The sequence below is a fragment of the Narcine bancroftii genome, chromosome 6 (genome assembly GCF_036971445.1).
Source record: "Narcine bancroftii isolate sNarBan1 chromosome 6, sNarBan1.hap1, whole genome shotgun sequence".
Lineage (NCBI taxonomy): Eukaryota > Metazoa > Chordata > Chondrichthyes > Torpediniformes > Narcinidae > Narcine > Narcine bancroftii.
Window position 1 is genome coordinate 27448232 of NC_091474.1, and position 25646 is coordinate 27473877.

A 25646-nucleotide genomic window follows, 5' to 3' on the forward strand; every position below is an offset into this window, starting at 1 on the left:
CAAAACAAAATCAGGGTGCAAATTGGGAAAATAAAAGTCAAAGTATGTTTGGAAATATGATGTTTCAAAACAAAACTTGCTTGTGCTGACCATATACATTTTAAAATATTTTAATTATCCTATTCAAGATTTCCTATCAGCAATGCATTTTTCAACTAAAACACATTATTTTTTATTCTTGGATCATATTATTTTGTTATTGAACTGCAATAGAGGAGCTACTGATAAACTAGACACAAGTTAAAATTCCATTTGGTCAGCTTGGTGTTTGAACTAAGAACAAATAACTGAAAACTATTAAACATGGGATGCAGGCTTATCAAAAAACCAATTCCAAAGAAATAAAAAGGAATAGGGAGATGGAGTTTAGTGAAGAGATTCCAAAACTGAAGTCCTAGTCATCAATAAAATGGGAAATACAAATGCCAGAATTGACTTGCAATTTTGTGTACTGCATGCAGACCTTACAATTTGTTTCTCCCATATTGGAGAAACCCAAATCAGATTGGGAAACCACTTTCCAAAACACCTGTTTCACAAAGGTGACCCTGAGCTTCCAGTTGCCCTTCACTTTAACTGTTATTTCTGAGTTTGGCCTTTTATATTCTCTCAATGAAGTCCATTCTAAGTTTGAGGAACAATGTCCCATCTGCCAAATAGTTGGCCTGAAGGCCCCAAGACTGAATTCAACAATTTCAGATCACCAACGCTTCCAGTTTGTATCAGAAATGGCTATAGTTTTCATTCTTTACAGATGATACTGACACTTTCTCTCTCCATGGCTGTTGAATGTACTGAGCATTTGAAGCATTTTTAGTTATTATTTCATATTTCCAGCATTGAGGTTGTTCCCCCAATGTCTAAGACATATGTTATCCTGGAGTTTTGTAGCACTTTATATGGTCCTTCATAAGGGGATTGTAGGGGTGATCCACGTGAACCCCTTTGGATGAAAACATATTCACAATCTCTGAGTTCCTTGGGAATGAAGGAAGATTGATTCCCATGTCTAGAACCTGGTATAGGAGCTAGTTTTCCTACTCGCTCCTGCAGCTTGTATAGTATCCCTGACGGCTGCTGTTCCCGTCCATGAGGAGACAGCACAAACTCTCCAGGGATGACCAAAGATGCTCCATAGACCAACTCTGCTGACGATAAGTTGAGGTCTTCTTTAGGCACTGTTCTGAAGCCTAGTAGCACCCATGGAAGTTCATCTGCCCAATCTGGTCCCTGTAACCAGGCCATAAGTGTTACCTTTAGGTGCCGAGAGAACTGCTCCACCATATTATTAGACTATGAATGATAGGCCATGTTATAGTGGAGCTGCGTTCCTAGGAGCCAAGATAAAGCACTCCAGATGGCAGAGGTAAACTGCGGTCCTCCATCTGAAGTGGCATGTGCAGGCAGACCAAAACGAGAGACCCAGGACGAAACAAAAGCTCTTGCTTACGCTTTAGTTGAAGTGTTGAACATGGAAACTGCCTCCAGCTACCTAGTAAACCTGTCGATGATGGTGAATAAATATCTGAATGTCTTGGACACTGGTATTGAGCCGATGATATCAATGTGTACATGGTCAAATCCGTGCTTTGGCCATTCGAATGGTTGGAGCGGAATTTTTATGTGCCTTCCATTTCTGGCCGTCCACACACTTCCTTGCCCAGTGAGTGACGTCTTTCTTCAGGCCGTACCAGATGAATTTATCAGATACTAGGCGGACCGTTGACCTAATGGAGGGATGCGATAGGCCGTGGATGGCATTGAAAATGTGGCACCTCTATAAGGCAGGAACGATAGGGTGTGGTTGTCTTGCCGAGACATCGTAATGTAGCGTATTGCCCTGAGATCCGAAATCCAGTCCTGGAGCTCAAAGTTTGTAATGGACATTTTGTAGTTAGGTATCTCTGCGTCTTGCGATTGAGCCTCTGCCAGGTTAAAATAGTCAACACCTTGGGAAAATGTGCATACTTGTTGAAAAGCATCACAGGAGACAGCATCAGCCACCACATTCCTTTTTCTGGAGGTGTGCTCCATCTTCATAGATAACTCTGAAATGTAGGATAAGTGATGTTGCTGACGGGCTGACCAAGGGTCCGAATCTTTACTGAACGCTAAAGTTAATGGTTTATGCTCTGTAAAGTCCGATAAGTCTCTGCCCTCAAGGAAGTATTAAAAGTGCCTGTTTGCCAGGTAAAGCACCAGCAGCTCTTTATTGAAGTACTATATTTGGACTCTGTGTGGTGAAGGTGCCGGCTGAAGAATGCTCGTGGCTTCTACTGTTCTTTCACCTATTGTTCTAGCACTCCCCCTATGTCCAGGTCATATGCATCTGTCGATAAGGCAGTTGGCTCAGCATGGTTGTGCTTGCTAATGCACCTTTAGACTCCTGAAAGGCATTTCTAGTTCTCTCCATTCAGCAAAGTTCTTTTTTATTCTGAGACGTCAGGTCGAAAAGGGGATTCATGATATGTGCCACAGTAGGAACAAAACGGCAGTAAAAATTTACCATCCAAAGGAACTCGGAGAGCATTGATAGCTTCAGGAATTTTGTGATGGCCTCCACTTTAGCTGGTAGCAGAATCACACCCATGTGAGTGATTCTGTATCCCAGGAATTCAATGGTCGACTGTTCGAACTGGCACTTTGCTGGATTAATCGTGAGCCCAAACATTCACAAGTGCTAAAGTGAAAGTTCTTTGTGGGAGTGGCTGGTGACAAGAATGTCTAAGTAGATGAAAATGAAGTCTATGGCACTCCTCACTGTCCTTTAGGCATTGAAAAGTTTGTGCAGCATTTTCCAGCCCAAAGGGCATCCACAAAAATTCAAATAAGCCGAACGGCGTCACAATTGCTGTCTTAGGCATGTCTTTTGGGTTAACGGGTATTTGGTGGTAACCACATACCAAATCTATTTTTGAGAAAATCCTGGCCCTGTAAAGATCTGCTGTAAAGTCTTGTATGTGGAGCACAGGATAGTGGTCTGCTGTTGTTGTGTCATTTAGGCATCTGTAATCATCGCAGGGTCTCCAGACTCCTGTGGCTTTGGGCACCATATGCAACAGTGCCCATGGGCTATCTGACCTGTGTATAATGCCTAACTCTTCGAGAATTCTGGCGAATTCGTTCTTCATACATTCGAAGACATGCAAGTGGGGGTCGGGTAACCTTGAATCTCCAAGGAATAAGGTTTGGAAAGTTGTGCTGTCCACCATGCAGCATCCATTCATATCCACCATTAAGGACTAGGCATGGAGAAAGTCTGCTCCCAGCAACGGCCACAACACGGCAGCAAGAGTGAGCCTCCATGTAAACTTGCTGCCGTTGAATTTCACAGCCATGGTTCTTACTCCATACGTATGAATAGTGCTGTTATTTACAGCCGTGAGGTCAGGACCTGTTCCTCTAGTACGTGTGTCAAACCCTGAAGGAGGAAAGATGCTAACCTCCAAATGGAATTTTCACCCCAAGAGCTCATCCCAGACATAAAGCAGGCTATATTGATGGCCAGCCATCATATCCATTATTGGTGGCTGGCTTGGGCATTTCCCGAGAAACCACAAGGAGCAGGGCATTTGCGGGCACCAGCTCCCCAATGTTGGTAATAGAAGCACCAGCTGTTAGTCTCTGAGTCATGTCTGTCTGGTGAAGACCATGTTCTCGTCATTAAGACTCAAAGATTCAGTGCCTTCGGGTATGATTCAGCATTTATTTCAATGGGCTTCGCACCCTGCTGTTTTGCGCGCAACAGGATGCCTGCCTGTGCACCCACTTCTCGTGGGTCACAGAAATCCTCATTGGATAACGTGAGGCGGATGTCTACTAGCAAATGCTCTATAAATAGCCATTGAAAGAGCAAACACAGCTTGTGGCCGTCTGCCAGTGCCAAAGTGTCACTCATAAGCTCTGAAGGGCCACTGCAGCCATTGCTGAAAATTTGGACCCAGCTTTGTTTGGCATCTTGCCAACCAGAAGCAAAGATTTCTGGGTTTTTTTTTAAACTGTTATTGTAATCAAACTGGCGCCAGCAAAGCATCAGAGTCCCACATAGGAAAGTCAGGAGCTAGATCTTTTTCCACTTGCAATATTGTGTCGGCACTAAAAAAAAGTTTGGTTTTTGGACCCTTTCCATTTTCGGAACTTTGGATGTGGGGTACTCAACCTGTACTAATATTAGTACCACTATTAGGGTTCGGGCAGCCTGGTTAGCGCAGTGTTAGCACAAAGCTGTTACAGCACCAGCGACCCAGGTTTGAATCTGGCACTGTTGGTAAGGAATTCGTACTTTCTCCCCATGTCCGTGTGAGTTTCCCTCCGGATGCTCCGGTTTCCTCCCAATGTTAAAAACGTACCAGCGTTATAGTTCAACTGGGTATAATTGGGTGGCATAGGCTCGTGGAATGATAAGGGCTGTTACCTTGCTATATGTCTAAATTTAAATTTTAAATTTAAAAATTAAAATATTCTTCCATCAATACTTCTACCATCTGCTCACTTAAATTTCCTCAAAAATCTATTGTGGATGCACCTAATAAATTCTGCCCAGTCTAAGCCCTTTGCACCAAAGCAATTTCTATCAGTGGTGGGAAAATTATAATCCTTCACTACTTTTGCTCTTCTAACTATTTGCAATTTGCTTTGTACCTTTAATTCCACTATTAGAAGAGGCCCAGAAAAATAATCCTAAGAGTGATTGCCCCTCTTATTCATAAATTCTATCTACATGGAATCATTGGATGATTTCTGCAAGTTATCCTTTCTGTGATATCCTCCCTGACTGATGGTGCAACTCCTCTCCACTTTTGCATCCTCCTATCATGTCTGAACCTTCCTTGCCATAAACGATTAAGCTGTCGCTCCTGCCCTTTCTCTCAACCTGTGATCACAATAACATTGCAATTTCAAGTGCTGATCTAGGCTCCAAGCTCATCTTTTACCTGTGAAGATCCTTGCATTAAAGTAAATGAAGTTAAGTCTGCCATCCCTAGCCTGCTTCTATCTGCATTTGTTAGTAGAATTCCTTGATTTTCTTTGTCAGACAAGTCAGTCTCCCCACCTACTACTGTGTTACAATACTTCCCACCTTCCTCCATATTAGTTTAAATCCTTCCGAGTAGCACAAGCAAACATACCTGCAAGGTTATGTATATTATGATACTATAAATCCTGCTTTTTACCTAACTCCTTAAATTCTCTTTGTACATCCTCATTCTGTTGTCCACTTATGTTAGTACCAACATGCGCCATGACCTCCACTATTCTCTCTCCCATTTACAATGTTCTGCACATAATCTGAGACATCTCTAACCCAGGTACCAGGAAGCCACATATCATTCTGATTCTTGCTCTCAGGCACAGAAGTGCTGGTCATATCCCCTCACTAATAAATTCCCTAGAATTACTGCCTGCCTGGAATTTTCACTTCTCTGTTGTGCAGCAGAGCCAATTGTGATGCCACAAGCTTGGCTGCTGATAGCACTTTCCTCTGAAGTTATGGCCTCCATGCAACCTTTGTGTTGATAATTAGAGTAGAAGGTATAGAAACAAATTGGATTATGACATATCACAGAACAAAATGAATTTTTTTGAAAAATCCAGAGTAAAAGCTACAAATTTGCTCTTCATATTAGATACGTGCAACAGAGACAGAGCTATAAAACCCAAAAACAGGCCCTTGAGCCTCACCCATCCACATGGACCAAGTTGCCCATAGAGCTACTCCCCATTTGCCTACACTTGGCTCATACCCCTCTAACTTTCTCCTATCCATGTACTTATCTAAATGTCTTAAATGTTGTAATTGTACCTGCCTTTACCACTTCCTCTGGCAGCTTTTTCCAGATTCACACCACACTGTGTGTGTAGAAGTTGCTCCTAAGGAACATTATAATCTTTGCCCCCCTTCAACCTCAACCTACATCCTCAAGTTTTAGACTTTTCTATCTTGAGGAAAAGACTGATCATTTACTTTATCTATGCCTCTCATAATATGGAGTCACCCCTCAGCCTCCTTTGCTCACGGCGAAAAGGTCTTAGCTAATCCAACTTATCCTTAAAACATAACCCCTCTAGTCCCATTAACAAACTTATGATTCTTTTTTCCCTTTCCTGTTTAATTATAACCCTCCCAGAGTAAAGTGACCTGAACTGCACAGAGTATTCCAAATGTGGCCTTGTACACTTAAAAGATGACATCCCACTCTTGAACTTGAATTACCCACCAGGGCCCTTCATTTTATTGTATGCAATTGCAAAAAAGTGAAAAAACAAAATAATCAGTATCGAGGAATACCAACCTTATTCTTCGTATTAAGAAAATAGGCCAGGTCTGGTGTTGTTGCAAGCTACTGAGAGCAGCACAGCATTTTATCAACCATGAATGTTTTTATTTATTTCCAAAAAGATTAATCACTGAAGTGACAAGAGGAATGAAAAAGAACTGATATAACACGTATTAAGCAGGTTCCACCTTAAATTAAAGATTGATTAATATTTTTCACAGAGATCCTTTACCTCTGAATGATAATGAACAACTACAAAAATATATTTTAAATCAGCCAGATAAAATCTTCAATTACTCACCAATTACATTATGTTCCTCACTTCTTATTTGTTCAATATCAGATCTTTCCTCCAGAGAATCATGATTGTTTGTCTCCCATGGCAGATTTTTTCGAAGACAACGTTTGAACAACTGATGGACAAAGCAAAATAAGTAATCAATAGATTTTTATTAAGGACATTGGTTTTTGTACAAACTGTTTTCCAACCATTCAATATAAAAACCTGCCAATATTCTGACAATTTCTTGTAGCATTAAGTTGCAATGTCAATAAAATTCAATTGTACAAACAATTAAAATAAACCATGTAGTGACATGAGAGGAGAACACTCCCTGTTGAGAAAGAGAAACAAAGGAGGCGACCCTACAGGATGGCGACCACAGCAGTGGACCAGCAAGAAGGTCAGCGGCTAAAGGATCTACACAGGCTGCGGACAGCTTACGGTCGGGACACCTGCTTGAATTGTGGGCAGCTGGAGACTGGCTTATGGGAACCAGGCATCGGAACTGGGATTCGAGCGGGTGTTGAGGGCAAAAAGGGCTCCTGAAGAGCCTTAAGCACTGAAGGCTTCCTGATCGTGTGGCAGCTTTGGAACTGGAACTCAAGTTGCCAATGGATCGAACAGGAGTCTGTGCAACTACAGAGGTTTTGGGAGTTCTAGATGCTAAATCACAGACATTCAGTGTCACTGAAGGGACTTTCTTTTGCCTCTTTCTCCAACTGCTAGGGACACCAGGCAGACAAAAGTTAAAGGATATCATGTATATTGGATTTTTAATGTTCTGTTTTGAGACAATAAAAGGAACCTTGATTGTGATAGGTGTGATACACAAATTGCTGGGAGGAACTCAGTGGATCAGGCAGAATCAATAGTCAACATTTTGAACAAAATCCTTCAACAGGTATAGCAAGAAATGGGCAGAAGCCCAAATAAAGGGTGGAGTAGTTCAGGCTGATATGTGAATGCAAGAAGGTGGTGGAAGATATAGGAATAAAAAGCTAGGAGGTGACAGTTAGGAAAGATACAACCTAATAGAAGGAATTAAGGGAAGGGAAGGAAAGGAGAGAGGGAGCTGGAGGAAGGAAGGTGTAGATGACTGTCAGGTAGAGAGGATGAGTGAGGGGAAAGAAAGTAAAGAGAAGAATCATTTGATAATGTAATCAGGTTCTATTGTCTTGACTGGGTGCTTTCTGAGGATTCCTCCTCCTGAAAGTTCTGTTCATATCAGCCATAGGATTAGGAGTACACAGTCACTGGGGACTGTGGTGTGCCTGGCAGGTCTAAAAACCTATTTGAATCAACTGGCAGGAGGTTTATGGATATTTTCAACCCCTCTACAGTGGTCAAAGGTCCTTATTTGCTTCAAAAGGGCACCCATCATTCCAGTGCCCAAAAAGAGCAAGGTGAATTGCCTCAATGACTACTGGCCAGTGTCACTGACGTCTACCATGATTAAATGCTTTGAGAGGTTGACGATGGGCCTGGACCACTTCAGTTTGCCTATTATCATAACAGGCAACAGGTCAACAGTAGATGCCGTGTGGCTGGCCCTTCACTCTCTGTTAGATCACCTAATCCACAGAAACACCTACGTCAGGCTGTTGGACATCGACTACAGCAAGGCGTTTAACACCATCCTACCAGCAAAGCTTATTGGCAAGGTAAAGAACCTGGATTCTGTCTATCCCTCTGTACCTTTGGATCCTCAATGACAGACCCAATCAGTTTGATTGGCAACCTCTTCCTTCTGACCATCAACAAAGGCACCCTATGACTGCGTGCTTAGTCTCCTACTGTACTGCATGTACATCCATGACTGCATAAAGTTTCAGCTACAACTCAATCTACAAATTCACTGATGACACCACTATTTTAGGCTGAATAACTGAAGATGGGTCAGAATTCAGGATGGTTATCAAGAACCTGGTTGGTGGTGCCAGAAAAACAATCGCTCTCAACATCAGAGCTTATTGTTGATTTTATGAAGGAGAGCTGAGGGGGGTCACACACCTGTTAGCATTGATGGGAAGGAGATGGAGAAAGCCAGAACCTTCACGTTCCTTGGAATCCACATATCAGAGGAACTCTCCTGTGCCAACACATTGAGGCCACCACAAAGAAGACACACCAACATCTCTAATTTCTAAGGATTCTGAAGAAATATGGCATGTCATTGGATAATCTATCAAAATTCTGCAGGTACACTGTGCATAACATACTGACTGGTTGCCTCACAGCTTGGTTTGCCAATTAAGGTGACCAGGAACGCAGAAGGCAGCAAACCTGGGTCCATCACAGGCTCTGATATTGGATTCATTGCAGGCATCCATGTGAGACACTGTCTCAAGAAAGCAGCCAACATCATAAAGGAGCCCCATCACCTGATCACAATTTCTTCTGTTACCTTCGGGCAGAAGGTACAGAGGCTAAAAACCAACACCTCTAGGTTCAAGAATGGTTTCTTTCCAACAGCTGTCAGACTTTTGCACCTTCCTTTGGTACACTAATAGACTGCTCCAAGAGCATAAAAGGATTGACTGCACCATTGCAAGTTACTTTTTTGCACTAGAATTAGGATATTTACTAACTATCTTTTTTAATTGCCTTTTTTTTTCATTTAATTCAATTAGTTATTATAGTTTTTCCTGACCTATTCAGCTGCAGCAAATAAGAATTATACTGACAATCTGTATGACAATGAACTCAATATCATTATCAACAAAAGTGAAGATTACTTAGTAGAGCAAGGACATTTATCAACTACTTATTCCTTCATAATTGATTTGTATCCTGTGCATATTGCAGAGATTGAACCTAGATCTGATCAATATTCTCACAAAAATCTAATGGTGGGTCTTCGCTTCAACTGATATTTCTAATATGTCGCTGATTGAGGCTGCAAACATTTATCTCAATGTGGAGAAAACTTGATGTCACCAACTGGAAAAAGTGTTCTCTGCCAAACTGCAAAACCATTTTGCCATATGTTAAACAAGTGATCTTACCTTAGATTTTATTCTGAGGCAGATTTTAAGATATTTCTTTATTGTTTATTTTGCTGTAGCTATTTATTTATTTATGTTAAATTTAGATTCACATTTTCAATATGCTGAAGACTGACACCAACATTCACCTAGCCATAACTAGGTTTCTTATAAAATTACAACATAAATATTAAACTCTGGATGATTTGTCTCTTGCTCTCACTAATCCATACTAATAGTACTGGCAATTTACAGAATTTGATGAAAGGAATTGCACTTGCTTTAAATACTGCAACATGTTTGTTTCTCTTGGCCATGAGAATGAACAACTACCTGGAAATACAATTGCAGAATGCTTTTCCTCTAGTATTACTCGATTGAAATTTGATTTTTTTTTTGGAATAAAATGCAGTAAGGATCATTATCCTGACATTTCTTTTCAGATGTGAGCGTCTGTTCCATTGAAATTTGCAGTGTGGGTCCATAACTGCAACTGTCAAAATTCCTCAGCAACCATCCAGCAAAGACATTTGGATGTAAAGACATTTTTAGATTAATTTCTTTATCTGAGAACTGAATTACTTAACATTTTACATTCCTTAGGTATTCAAGTGAATATTACAGATGGCCCCTGTGTTACCTCATTTGGTACACTGAAATTTCCTCTTACAGAAGTCATAAATTGCTACCCAAAAATTTAAGATATGGAATAAAATTCACTCTCATCATATTTACCTGAAAGAAGTAAGCATTTTTTTTCAATTTGCTTTTCTTGATGCATGTACAAATGACATAGCTTTGTGTCACAGAAATTTGTTATATGAACAGTTTCTGGAAATATAACCCCCTCCCCCTTTAATCTGAGGAGCATGAGGTCACCTATATTCGAGAAAATAATGTCACTTTCCAAACAAAATTAGCAGTATGCTTGGAGTCATGGATTACTTCGACCACATTGTAGTTGTTGCATTCTTTTAGTTATTTTTCTGCAAAACAGATGTATATTTTAACAAAAAATATTTCAATGCTTTTCTGGTTATTATCTTTGGGAATCTACAATATCCAGATTTTGTTTTCAGGAAGGTAAAATGTTTCCATCTGAAAAATAAAGTTTCATCAATAAAAATTGTGAAGCCAGCATTTTTTTTTAATATATATAAAACACGGATACTTACTCAAGTTTCAGGATCTCTGCAACATGCGAAACATAAAAAGTGATTTACCTTTAATAAGCTGTAATTTATTAGGTGTTGGGCTGGCAGAGAGTTGAGTTTTTCAACTCCACCTGTCTCTTTCCATATCATTAATTTCTTGGTGGGTGGAGCCAGTTCCATTGTTGTGATTATATCTGAAATGTCCTCAATCTGATTACGAATGGTCTCACTATGAAGTTCTTTAACACAATCCACAATAAGCTTCCGTCTCCTTTTGTCTCGTCTTCTTTCTGAACAAACCAACAAGAACATCATCAGTGTAAGATATAATACTTTTGACCCTAAGGGGTAAAAGTAAACAACCATTTAACAATTTCCCCCTTATGTAATATTTAAAGAGAGACTAAATTCACATTCTCACTGTGAGAGATTGCCATACTTAAATGTTTATTTAGAATATAAAAGGAGAGTCAAACCTGTCAGAACTAATGTAAATTTTAGTTACTTTGCAGTTTGCATTAGTTGTTTTGTCTTGGTTTTAAAGAAAGCACCAAACACATTTTCCTCTAATTACTGAAGGCAAAGGCCCACCACTGTTCTGCAGTAAAGGCAGATAGATCCACATATGGGCATCCTGCCTTTGACACAAGAGTCCAGGGAACTGCTGAGAATGCGGGTGACTATTTACAATAATTCTGACACAAGATTTATCAAGTTTGAAGCAAGATTACCATTTGTTGCAGCAGTATTTATGTTATGTAGGAGTATATATTAACATCCCTTATTGCACTCCTGAGACTTGTTGTCGAGACTGCAGGATAGCCAAGTGAGTGATGGCATCTTCTGGGTTATCACATGGGTGCTCTCCTTCCTCAGAGTTTTGCTCATGGACCCACAACACCTCCAGAGGGTTCACCAGTGAATCCTGGCATGCAATATATTGTGTTTCTTTTTAGAGAGAGAGAGATAAATAAAGATAACTAACCAGTAGCATCAACTGGATGCAAGGCAAAGCATTCTTCTTCATTTGAATCAAGAGTTGTCTGATCACCAATAACACAGTTTACTGGAAGTAATGGACCAGGAACAACTGAATCACCTATTAAAATGATCACATTTAAAAATAATTATAAAACATCTTCAAATTTCACTTAGCTTTCACTAGATGTAGACCTGAAAAGAGAACCAGGCAATGTTAACAAGGATTAAAATATCTGCTTGGAGATCCTCACATCTATGCTCAGAAGCTCCTATACAAGTATTTCATTGGTGTAGAAACCAAACTGCATAATTCTGGCCCATTAAGGTCCTCAGATCTCTAGGAAATTAATGTTGTATGCATTTTTTTTTACCTGAGCATCATGATGGCAATTCAGATGGATATCTTAGTGAGTGCATGTTTATCACTATATTTCAGTCAATAATGTCCAATAAAATCTCAAGTTCCATCACGCTGTCCACTAGCACATATCAGGCTGTCTGCGTAGTCCGCTACTGTTCTTGCTGCTGATTCATGACTGCACTACCAGATTCTGTTCATACAGAATCATCAAGTTTGCAGATAATACAACAGTAGTCAGCCTCATCAGCAACAATGATGAGTCGACTTACAGAGAGGAGGTTGAGCAGCTTGTAAAATGGTATAAGAATAACAACCTAAGTATCAATGTGGACAAGACAAAGGAGATGATTGTGGACTTCTGGAGGCAAATGTCAACCATTTTTCATTATACATCATTGGTTCCATCGTGAAGAGAATAGTCCTTGGTGAGTATTCAAAGGACAGCCTATTCTGGATCCACAACACCACCTCATTAGTCAGGAACTAAATAAACAGGTTAGTTTAAGTACACAAGTGACAAAATCTCTAGCTGATAGCAATGTAAAGTAATTGGGATAAGTCAGTTATTCCCACCATTTTTACTACCTTTTTGAGGATGCCTTTATTAACACTAATTTTTCAAGTTATGAAGTTATCCATTTTATGTGTAAGTTCTGTTGTGAAGCCAACCACTAAATTTAACGTTGTCAGTGGGCAAGATGCTTATTAGAAATTATTTATCATGATTCCCGATCCAATAATCTTAATAAATAGAAGGTTGTAAAGGAGAACTGACAATTTTTTGATATATTGTTTATACAGTACAAGGCACTTTAAATTTTTTTAAATGAAATTTAAATTTAGATATTCAGCATGGTAACAGACCCTTTCAGCCAGCCCACAGGCCCATGCTGCTCAAATACACCCGACCCCCCAGTATATTTTGAAGGGTGGGAGGAAACCAAAGCACCCCGAGGAAACACACGCAGACATGGAGAGAACATACAAACCTCTTACAGACAGTACCAGATTCAAACCCAGGTTGCTGACACTATAGTAGGGTTAGGGTTGTGCTAACCACTGTGCTAACTGTACCACTTTCTTTGGCATGGATCAAAAACACAATTTATGAATGGAGCATTTAGATTTTTTTTTAAATCTCAGCTTTGGTTTAAATTTGACAATTTCACACCATAAAAAAGATTTATGGAATTGAGTGGATTTTAAAAGACATTCAATTAAAGAGAGTGAATGAAATTGAGAAAAAGATTATCAAAGATTAATCATCAGACTCAAGGGAAGGAATGACCTCTTCAAGACAAATATACAAATAAGTAACTTCATTAATCAAATGGTCAGATGAAAATTAGTAGCAGTGAAAAAATTTCATTGAATTAATAGCTGAATGGTTTGTATGTTACAGAAAAATAAATAAAGAATACTAACACAAGGCTACTTCCATACCACTTGGAACTGTTTGTAGCTTCTTATTTGGTCGATCTTTAATATTGTCATTGTTAGTATCTTTAAAATCCATAAAAACATCTTCAGCTCCATCACTGAGAAGTTCCTCTGAAAATAAAAAAGAAAAAAAATTAACTTTAACCTTCACAGGAAGGATTACATTTATGTGATTTATACACACATTTACAGGTTTAACCATAGAACCACAGAACTCTAAAGCACAGAAACAGGCCCCTTTGCCCCTAGTCTGTGTTGAACCTTTTTTTTTTGCCTAGTCCAACTGACCTCCACCCAGTCCATAGCCCTCCATACCTCTCCCATCCATGATCCTATCCAAATTCTTCTTAAATGTTAAAATTGATCCCGCATTCAACACCTCAGCTGGCAGCTCGTTCCACACTCCCATCACTCTCTGTGTGAAGAGGTTTCCCCTAATGTTCCCCCAGAACTTTTCCCCTTTTATCCTTAACCCATGTCCTCTGGTTTGTATCTCACCTACCCTCAGAGGAAAAAACCTATCTACATTTGTTCTGTCTATCCCCCTCATAATTTTAAATACCTCTGTCAAATCTTCTCTCATTCTTCTACGTTCCAGGGAATAAAGTCCTAAACTGTTTATCCTTTCCCTGCAACTCAGTTCCTGAAGTCCGGGCAACATCCTCATTAGCTTCTCTGCACCCATTCTATCTTATTGATGACTTCCCTGTAGTTAGGTGACCAAAACTACACATAATACCCAAATTTGGCCTCACCAATGCCTTATATAACTTTACCATGACATCCCAACTCAATATTTGGATTATGAAGGCTAATATGCCAAAAGCTCTCTTTGCCACCCTATCCACCTGTTATGCCACTTTCACAGAATTATGTATCTGTATTCCCAGGTCCCTTTGTTCTACCACACTGCTCAGTGCCCTACCATTCACAGTGTATGTGCTTTCTTGGTTTGTCTTTCCAAAATGCAACACCTCACACTTGTCTGCATTAAATTCCATTGACCATTTTTCAGCCCATTTTTCCAGCTGGTCCAGATCCCTCTGCAAGTTTTGAAAACTTTCTTCGCTGTCCACAACGCCTCCAATCTTAGCACTTGCAAACTTTCCTGCAAGGATATTAGTCCCCCTCCAGTTCAGAAGCAAACCATCCCATTGGAACAAGTGCCACCTTCCCTGGAAGAGGGCCAAATGATCCAGAACTTTAAGACCTTCCTCCTGCATAATGTCTTTAGTCACGTGTTAAGCGGAATTATCCTCCTATTTTTAACCTCACTAGCATGTGGAACAGGTAGCAATCCTGAGATCATAACCCTAGGAGGTTCTGTCCTTCAACCTAGAGCCTAACTCCATGAACTCTCCTTACAGGACCTCTTCACCTTTCCTACCCACATCATTGGTTCCTATTTGGACCACGACATCTGGCTGCCCACCATCCCTCCTGAAAATGCCGTGAACTCGATCTGAGATATCTCAGACCCTGGTACCAGGGAGGCAACCAGGTAAAGTACATCCAGGATACTTTATCTCTTCCACAGAACCCCTTATCTGTTCCCCTAACTATGGAATCCCCTATTATTACAGCTCACCTCTTCCTCTTCCCTTCCCTTCTTAGCTACATGATCAGATTCCAAGCCAGAGACCTGATTACCGTGGCTTGTCCCTATTATGTCCCCGTCCCCCAACAGTATCCAAAATAGCACACTTGTTATAGAGGGGAATGGCCAAAGGGGTGCCCTGCACTGTCTGCCTGTTCCCTTTCCCTCTCCTGACTATCACTCATCCACCCTTCTCCTGCCTCCTAGGTGTGAGTGTCCCTGTAACTCCTGTCCATCATCCCCTCTACCTCCCAAATGATCCAAAGTTCATTTAACTCCAGCTCCAACTCCTTAATTCAGCTTGTCATGTGCTGCAGTTGAATGCACTTCTCGTAGATGAAGTCATCAGAGATACTGCTGGCGCCACTGACAACCCACATTCTGCAAGAGGAGCATTCCCCTGCCTTGGTTGCCATTCCCCTTGTTTATGACTAGAGAAAAAAAGTTGACATCTAAAACCCTCCCTTATCTGTGTCGTTCCTCGAATAGTGTAGCCCTTTCTCACTTCAACTCCTACTATCCCTCATCTTTTACCTGTTCTCACCAAAGTCCGCTGACCCAAAGCCTTACAACTCTGACTCAGTCCACTCCAATGATGACCACTTCCTACTTCTATACTGCTTTCATTAAGAATTCAAAATGTAACATGAAAACTGAAAAGATCTGGGTGACAGGAAGAAAATTGAACCCTGCTATGACAATAGATTAAGGCTTACTGTAGTTCATCTTGTACAAATCCAAGACTAGAAAAGGACTAAGACAGAAAGGAGATTGTATCTTTATTCTTAGTTATCTGATTTTTAAAAAAATATCAACATATTTTTTCCCTGTCTTGCTGATCTTCCCACCAACTCTCAGCCAACAGGAAACCCTGCCTTTTACTTCCTTTTTTTTCCCTTGTGTAAACCTGAACAGTATATATTATTAAAATATAAATAATATTGGAGGGCTCTCCATTTGGTAGAAAATGCAGTTAGATTAGAAGGAGAGTTTGAATCTGGAACATGAGGATATTAATCTACACTTTGTCCATTAAGGGAGAAAGACTCATTTGGTTTGTGCAATGCATTCACATGTCTTCTTTTCTTTGGCTTGGCTTCGCGGACGAAGATTTATGGAGGGGTATGTCCACATCTGCTGCAGGCTCGTTGGTGACTGACAAGTCCGATGCGGGACAGGCAGGTACGGTTGCAAGGGAAAATTGGTGGGTTGGGGTTGGGTGTTGGGTTTTTCCTCCTTTGCCTTTTGTCAGTGAGGTGGGCTCTGCGGTCTTCTTCAAAGGAGGTTGCAGCCCGCCGAACAGTGAGGTGCCAAGATGCACGGTTTGAGGCGATATCAGCCCACTGGCGATGGTCAATGTGGCAGGCACCAAGAGCTTTCTTTAGGCAGTCCTTGTACCTCTTCTTTGGTGCACCTCTGTCTCGGTGGCCAGTGGAGAGCTCGCCATAGAACACGATCTTGGGAAGGCGATGGTCCTCCATTCTGAAGACGTGACCCACCCAGCGCAGTTGGGTCTTCAGCAGCATGGATTCGATGCTTGCGGACTCTGCCAGCTTGAGTACTTCGATGTTGGTGATGAAGTAATTCCAATGAATATTGAGGATGGAGCGGAGACAGCGCTGATGGAAGCGTTCTATGAGCCGTAGGTGATGCCAGTAGAGGACCCATGATTCGGAGCCGAACAGGAGCATGGGTATGACAACAGCTCTGTACACGCTGATCTTTGTGTGTTTCTTCAGGTGGTTGTTTTTCCAGATTCTTTTGTGTAGTCTTCCAAAGGCGCTATTTGCCTTGGCGAGTCTGTTGTCTATCTCTTTGTCGATCCTTGCATCAAATGAAATGGTGCAGCCGAGGTAGGTAAACTGGTTGACCGTTTTGAGTTCTGTGTGCCCGATGGAGATGTGGGGGGGGGGGTGGCTGGTAGTCATGGTGGGGAGCTGGCTGATGGAGGACCTCAGTTTTCTTCAGGCTGACTTCCAGGCCAAACATTTTGGCAGTTTCCGCAAAACAGGACATCATGCGCTGGAGAGCTGGCTCTGAATGTACAGACTGCACATCTATTCAACACTAGTCAGCAGTGTTAATAACCATATATAGTGTTGAGGATGCATTATATTCTACTTCCAAAATTTATACCATCCACTTTTAAACCATCATACATTGCAAAATAATGGGACGTTCTTTGGTAGAATATGAATATCCACAAAGCCTTTGAGAAATTACTTGGGGAGAGGGCTATAAATTAAGATATACTGCACACTGGAGATATAGTGCCCTCCATGGGGTTTCGGACAAAGACACTTTTTTTCCTTTATTTGAACCTCTGCTCCAGTTTTAAATTTATAATCAAACTTGATTAAAGAGCATATTCAAGGTTATTTGTATACATTTTGGTTTGACCATGTAACAAATACAGCGCTTTTTAATACATAGTCCCTTCATTTCAGGGTACCATAATATTTGAGACATAGCAATGGTATGTATATTAGTCTTGTTTAGTACTTTGTTGCATATCCCTTGCATGCAACGACTGCTTCAAGTCTGTGTTTCATAGACATCACCAAGTACTGAGTATCTTCTCTGATGATGTTTTGCCAGGCCTCTACTGCAGCCATCTTCATCTCCTGCTTGTTTTTGGATCTCAAGTTTTATCTTCAGCATATGGAAAGCATGCTCAATTAGATTTAGATTGGGTGCCTGACTTGCCCATTCAAGAATTTTCCAGATTTTAGCTTGGAAAAACTCCTTTGTTGCTTTAGCAGTATGTTTGGGATCATTGTCTTACTCTAGGATGAAGCATCCTCCAATGAGTTTGGATGCATTTGCTTGAAATTGAGCAGATGTGATGTTTCTATACACCTAAAAATTCAATTTGCTACTGCCGACAGCAGTCACATCATCAATGAAGATCAGTGTGCTCCACATCGGGGATCACTCTTCCAGTGTGGCTAACGACACAAGGACCGGGTCCTGCTGAAAAAGCACATGAGGAGAAGCAAAATAGACCTGCTGGTTGAGAAGATGCACTTACTGCATGCAAATCCAATGCATGCCTATGTGGCATACCCAGATGGCAACGAGGATACAGTCTTTTTTTTTTTAAATTAACTTTTGGCAACTTTTATTTAGCAACAGATCCTCAGTTGTGCCAGTTTACATGTTTTTCCTTATTTTAATAGAAACCAGGTACAAAGTTTGTTTCACATTTGATTTACTTCTTCCACTTAATTCACAAACAAGTCAACACCATTTAAAATTGACGTCACCAAAACAGATTCACAATTGGGGAAAAGATCATCTAGAGAAAAGCATCGGCGTGATGAAAATGGAATGGTTGGCACACTGATTTCCTGAGGTGTGCTGTCCTAGCTGCTCTCTCCTAGTGTATGCTTGTCAAACAGATACTCGGCCATGCCAGACTGAGGAGCGCCCATGCGGGTCAGATTGGTGATCATGTCTCCAAGCTTCTTTATGGCCTCGACCTGCTCATGGAGGTAGTGAGTCTCCAGGAAGTCACACATATGAGGGTCATTCTTGTCAGAAGCAAGTTTGTGGAGATCCAGGAGAGACTGGTTGACGGTCTTTTCCAGGTGCAGGGCGCACTGCAAGGCTTCAAGACCATTGCCCCACTCGTCCCGGTCAGGTTTCGAAACGTCCTAGAGAATCACACGTCCCCCACGCTGGTTCTGAAACTTGATCAGTTTCTCCATGTGCTCCCGCTCCTCGTGGGACTGATCCAAGAAGAACTTGCCGAAGTTCTTCAATGCCACATCATCCCGATCAAAGTAAGCCGACATAGACAAGTAGACGTAGGAAGCATAAAGCTCCATGTTGATCTGCCGGTTGACGCTGGCTTCGCAATCCAGGTGGTAATTCTGGCGCACTTGGGAAGTCATCTTTCTGCACTGGCTCCGACACAAAACAGTTGCTCAAATCAAAAAAGAGATGAAAGTATTTCTTGAAGGCGAGGTTTGAAAGGGGGGGGGTCTATTCCATTCAAACACTGTTGAAGCAAGAATACAACCTGGGTTCTGAGGATATAGTCTCGATCAGAGATCTGGCACCTTCAGGAATTGAAGTCCCGACTCCCACAATAGGCCTGGAACCTCCAAATACCCTGCACAGGGTTCCGGACAGCTGAGCTACCATCAGATCCGGGACACCCAAGTCCCCCTTTGAGTCCCACTATCCAAGAACCACAGAAGGCACAGGAAGTTCTGTAAGAGCAAAATCTAAGGCGTTCAATCAGAATAACCAGGCCCCCTGACAGACTCAACTTGTAAAGAATTGTGTTGCTGATCATGGTCTCTGTTTTCACCTGCAGGTTCTTTTCTGAAGGAAGGGGTGAATACAGTGAACTGGAATTCAGTCTATGTATAGATTGGACGGTCAACCCCTCCTCTTGGCTCCGCCCCCGTTGGTCCCGATATAAACCCCATTTTCCCGCCTTACCTCTGATTTACCTGATGACTATTATAGATACTGACCATTAGTTGTAAGCAAATAAAAGCGTGTATGCTCCTCACGTCTCTGGGTACTATTGATCACGTTACAAGGGTCAAATAAAGGAAAGTGTCTTTGTCCCAAACATTATGGAGGGCACTGTATACTACACATTCATTGAGGTCACCATTCAATCCTATATATCCTTTATAATCCTGTACATTTAATAAATGCATTTTAAAATGTGTATGTAACTGCAGAAATCCAAATACATTTTGCTTGATGCATTCTTACATATGAACTTTTGACCTGTTTATTTGTAATAAGTTATGATTCTGTAATGTATTAAATTGATCAACGTGCAGCTAGCCACTTAAAAGTAGGCAAAATTTGTTATAAGCTTACCATGCAACCTGCAGTTCAATGATTCCTTCTTAAGTTGCATAGGTTGTCAAATACGTACTCTCAAAGTTATAAATTATGCAAGTACAGTACTTTCTTGCAGAAATTACTTCCAACCATCTAATACACCCAACGGGTTCCCCTGCAGCTGGCTAGTGTTGAAGACTACAAATAAACTTGTATAATAAATATTCTCCAATACTATTTTAATTTTAAAAAGGAGCAGGTGCGATATACAATGGGCTGCTGGTTTGTTTTTTTTCAAGAAATATCCTAAACTAGGTTATTAGAAATGATGATAAAGTACTGATCAGGAAACTGATGAAAGAAACAAGAAATCTAACATATGCCTAAAAATTACATGTAACATACCTAACATACAAGTCTCTCCCTCATCTCCAAATCCATCATTCCGAAAGCTATTTTTATAATAGCTTAGTGTGAATCCGTCTTTCATGGTAGCATTCAAATTATTTTCAGGTGTTTGAGGAAGTAATGATTCACTTGTGCTCATTAGATTGTCGTGCAGCATGCCACTATTCCCTAACGTCCCATAATTATCACCTGCCAAAAATAAAGTATATACAAAATTATTTTTTTCCAAAAAATTAATCCAGCCATATACAATTCCATCAATTATGATGAGAATGGAGAAATGGTCTGTCTAGCATAAGTGAACTATCAACAGGTTTAACAGTGTAGGCAAGGATGAACTCTAAAAAAAATATTTACTGCATTTACAATTTTTGATGCATGCTATGAAAATGTTACACAAAAATGTTTTATGGATTTCAAAATAATACTTATTCTCCTAACATTTTATCCTGTATGTAAAATATCTAGTTGATGTGAGATAGAAGGATTAGAAGTGAGATAGAAGTGTTTTAGAAGGATGGAAAATATGAAATTCCTGTGAAGCTGAATTCCTACTTCACAACCTTCAGCAGATAATCAGGGTATTTCAAAGCACCATGCGAGAAAGCTCCATGACTCGGGTGATTAACTCATCTAGTATCTCTGTTAGAAACTAATAATTATCTCTCTACTAACATCTGTACATCGGATTATCTTACATTGCTTTCTACTTTGCAATATGTAGTTCCCAAGTTTTAAAAAAAATTGGTTAGAGATATTACTGCCTGAGCAAACTTTTATTGCTGACCTTATTACTTTCAAAATGAATGACAGGTAAGGTACTCTTAAAGGAATCTGCATTTCAAATACATTTGTAAGTCTAAATCTGATCGAGGCGGAATTGCCTGAGGACAGAATTTCATTCTGTGATGATAGGCCAACCATCAAAAATTAATTCTTTCCAGATGCAGCCCAACCTTCTGAAGATTCACAGCACTTTCTGCTCTTACTTTAGGTGACTTCTCCTGAATGATATTATTGAACAGGCTGTAATTTTACAATATGGCTGATATAATTAACAATATAAATTCCCTATTGTAGAGCTCGTCGAAAGAATCAAAGACTTGTTGATCCAAACCAAGGCTTTTATTAGCAAAAGACAGGAACTCTTCACAGGTGGCCGACCAGTCCGGAATGATCCGACCTGGCTAGGGACACAACCCTTTAAGGCCCAGACAGTAGGCGTGGCTTAGCTCTCAGCCAATCGCTGTAAGCATAGTCTAGATACTGTACCTATATACACTATATACATTGGTGATAGATCTGTACTATCACACCTACATCCCATGGTGGAATCTAAGCTCCTGTCATATGATCTTTGGACAAGTACTATGCATAAATAAATCAAAAATTTCACTACAATGCCACACTTCCAACATATCCTACAACATTACCTCAAAAAGTATTTAAAGAGCTGTCAGGCTCTGTAAAATGCAAGTGTACATATATTTATGGGAAATGAATCCCTGAAAGCACAAATACAAGTCTGAGTTAATGGTAAGGGAAAATACAAAAGATAAATCCCATTTAGAAGAATTTAGTGTCAATGATGTGTTGTTGCCATGTTATCTTCCCTGAATACTCTGAGAAAATAGTAGGAATGAACAGTCAACATGGATTTATGAAAGTCATGCTTGACAAATCTGTTAAGTTTTTTTGAGGTTGTAAACAACCGAATAGAAAAATCAAACCAGTTGCTACAAAATATTTGAACTTTCAGAAGGCCTTTGACAAGATTATAGTGCATGAAAACAGGACATTGAGCCCACCACATCCACAATGAGCAGAGGGCACCCATCTGTGTTAATCCCATCTTCCAGCACTTGGCCTGTAGCCTTCAAAGCCTAAGCAAATGAAGAGCAGCAAACCTGCTTCTAGCACTCTCTCTGGCAATGCATTGCATGTACTCAATACTTTCTGGGTGACAAAAGTTCCCTTCAAATTCCCTCTAAGTCTCTTACTCCTTATTGTAAATCGATGTCTTCTAGTTTCATCCTGTATAATTCGACCAAGCCTCCCCAGTCTCTCCTCATTACTAAAACGCTCCATTACTCTGCATCCTCTCCAGTGCTATCACATCCTTTCAATAGTTGGTGACCAATGTAAAACATTGTACTCCAGTTAGGGTTTGACTAATAGTTATGAGTTGCCATACAGGAAATATTTGATCAAAGTTAGAGCACACTAAAATATTCTCGTGAACTGAGAATTGGTTAACAGGTAGAAAATGAACAGCAGGAATAACAGGATATTTTAGGTTGTTCACAATCTCTATCAATATTTAGGAAGAAAGAATCTTGAGTAATATAATTGAAAAAAATGGAAGTCTGAAGGTCCTCCAAGGCCCAATCTGAGCCTCCAACACCTCATTTATCTGGCTAAACTTAATTTCTCACCTAATAACTTCTCTTTCAACCCCACTCATTTTTCAGGTGGAATGTGTAGCTATGTAAACTTATATGAACGCCTATTATATCTAACCTACTGTGGGATTTTTGGAACAGTCCCTCTTTCAGTTCTATTTCAATGAAAAAGATCATGAAAAGAACTGAAGCAAATGAATTGTGTCTTCACCATATTTTAATTACCAGAAAGGAGGTGTTGAGTGCCTTAGACTGTATTAAGATGAAGAAATCTTCAGGCCAGAGAACTACAGGTCAATGAGCCTGACATCAATAGTGGGAAAGTTGCTGAGTGTTGGGGGATTCTGAGGGCATTTGGATATGCACACACTGATTAGAGGCAGTCACCATAGCTTTTTGCATAAGAAGGTGTGTCTTACTTAGAAAAGGTAACCAAGAGAATTGGTGAGAACTAAGAGGGGGACATTGTGCATGTCTGATCTTCCTACCTAAGAAGGATATACTGTACTTACAATAAAGATAGAAGTGGGAAAAATCAACTGTTTGATTCTTGGTATGACAAATATTAAGCAGACAAGGCCTATAATCACGAGTTTAAAAGAGTTGGATGTGATCTCATTGAAACATACAAAATTCTGACAAGATAGATGAGGAGATGATGTTTTTAGCTGGGCTGTGTATAACCAGAGGTCATAATCTCAAAATAAGGAGTAATCTATTCAGGATAGAGGGGAAGAGAAAGTTCTACACCCAGAATTTGGAGAATCTTTTAAATTCTTCACCCAAGATGCTCAGTAACTGAATATATTCAATACAGAAATCAGTTTAATATGGGAAAGTAAAAGTGAGGGAGATCAGCCATTATTTTATTGAATGGTGGAACAGGCATGAGGGGCCAAAAGGCCAACTCTTGTTTCTATTTTATATATTGTTAATGCATCTAAAAATAAAGCATGAACAATATTTTCAGAGTGAGGGTCACTAGGCTGCTTTTATGCTATCTTAATATATTGCAGAAGGTGGCTCATACAGGGTTGATTCAAAGAAAATACTCCACATATTCAAAGCACGCATTTCACATAAATAAAAACCTCTAGACTGTTACGTCTGCAAACACAGAAAATAACATTTAAAGTCAGATTTTCAGATCCTCTCTTGTATGCCCTGAAGTGGAAGACTTAAGTGAAATGATACTTAACAAAACATTTTCTCTTGTTGCCCAGCAACAAAGCAGGGCATGCTGCCATGCTGCCATTGTTTTGTTGACACCTTACTGAAAATATGTGCCCTAAATTGATCTTTACAAAAACTCTGACCATTAACATGGCATATGGAAGACATTTTAGCAGTAGTATCTATACTTCATCTTTGATTTGAGAGCTATTCTTTCATAAAGCTGGTGTAGTTGTGTGGCTGCAACTATGATTTTACATTTAGATCTTTAAGACAAAGAACTGCATCAGGGTGGCAAAGTATTGTATATCGCTAAGATATCTATTTGAATCTGACAATCAAGCAGTGAATCATTGTGTGTCCTACAGTCTGTTCTTAATTACCACAACAGCAGAGTGTGAAGGATAGAAAAAAAGTGAACAGCAATTTGAGGATAAGTCATCAAATCAGCCATGTAATCATGATCTATTTAACTAGCAGTTCTGGCTGAGACCAGTACTGTCATGGCAACAGTATCTAAGAAATAATAACACAGAATTGAAGGATGCACAATCTTAGAAGAGTTAAATTCTATACTAAGATATGTAGGTAGATTTATAGTTCACTCCATGGACAGCAATCTGTTTTATTACAGAACCCATTAAATTACTATTCCACCAAAATTAATGACATCAAAAATCAAATAAGCTCTAAAATGGGTGAGTGCTCCACTCTGCTAGTTTACTTGCAGGAGTAATGAAAATCTCCCCTAATGAAGGAAGAGGAGTGCAATTAAATTTTCAAAAAAATTTAGACTTCAAGGATTTTTTCTCCAAAAACAACCTTGGGATTTCATACTTTGTTGCAACCCTTCCTCACACAACAGAGTCCATTCCAAATGCCGATTGATGGTGGGTGTGAGCAAATCGTGACCTGATGCCTCATCCGAGGAACTCTACAATGCAAAATGAACACACCAGAAATGCCAGTATTTCAGGCATTACCACTGAATTTGTAAGGGATGGTGTCATAATTTAAACAGTGCGAAAAAGAACGTGGTTTCACGTTCCTCAACCCTGAGATCTCCTTCAAAAGAAATCGCTCTTGGAAATTCTGAATTAGAATCATCAAAGTAGGGAGAGATAAACGAGCCATTCTGTTTTTCTTTAATCAATCCTTTTTCTGAATTTCCACTGCTTTGCATTCTATTCGACCTGAATGGCTGAGCGTTCCACTACTCTGCATCCCCCCTCCTCCCACCCACCCCATTGCTATGGGAGGTTTTCTTCCTTAAAAGCACAGCATGTGCAAGCGCCCAGTAAGTGCAGTTTCAGAATTTACAATAATCCTATTCAACATCTCTCCATCATGACGAGAAATAACTTATCCTACGGGCCACTGCAGCATCAGGAAATTTCTATCCATGACTGTAGATCATGGATTTGTTAAACAGTGGGTTTAAACAGTTTTCTTCTCACCAAATCCATTATCCTGAAGAATGCTGCCCATCTCTTCTTTCAGGGTGATCGCCTCGGATGTACTCTGGTTTAGTGTGAAGTGCTCAGCCACATCAATTGCACTAGAGACAAAGTTACATTTAATTAAACAATTAATAATTACAGTCCACATCTTCTAACACCAAAAAATTACATTCAATCCTCCTTAAGCTGTTCATAGTTAACTGCTATTCATAATAGGTATTGATATAAATTGCAGCGGAGATTCGCCAGGATGTTGCCTGGAATGGAAAATAGGTTTTATGAGGTAAGGTTAGCAGAGCTGGAACTTTTCTCT

The 25646-nt window shown here is 40.2% G+C and overlaps 2 protein-coding genes across 5 annotated transcripts in view; both read right to left on the reverse strand.

Annotated features, from left to right (window-relative positions):
* Positions 1–25646, reverse strand: part of LOC138735872 (double-strand-break repair protein rad21 homolog) — an 84778-nt gene that overhangs the window by 32545 nt on the left and 26587 nt on the right. For 3 of the 4 annotated variants that reach the window (XM_069884416.1, XM_069884414.1, XM_069884412.1), the window contains exons 5-10: positions 25331–25431; positions 20296–20487; positions 13467–13592; positions 11685–11798; positions 10769–10989; positions 6580–6691 (exon numbers count right to left, since the gene is read on the reverse strand). In XM_069884416.1, the coding sequence (XP_069740517.1) occupies positions 6580–6691; positions 10769–10989; positions 11685–11798; positions 13467–13592; positions 20296–20487; positions 25331–25431 (866 nt within the window). The remainder of the gene's footprint in view (positions 1–6579; positions 6692–10768; positions 10990–11684; positions 11799–13466; positions 13593–20295; positions 20488–25330; positions 25432–25646) is intronic. The other variant, XM_069884413.1, reaches the window with a different exon arrangement.
* On the reverse strand, positions 18273–19076 carry LOC138735873 (ferritin heavy chain-like). Its single transcript, XM_069884417.1, has one exon. The coding sequence runs from the start codon at positions 18972–18974 to the stop codon at positions 18735–18737; it is 240 nt and encodes a 79-aa protein (XP_069740518.1). The 5' UTR covers positions 18975–19076; the 3' UTR covers positions 18273–18734.

Excerpts from the sequence above, each read along its gene's own strand:
- LOC138735873 (XM_069884417.1), bottom strand. The coding sequence starts at position 18,974 with ATGACTTCCCAAGTGCGCCAGAATTACCACCTGGATTGCGAAGCCAGC.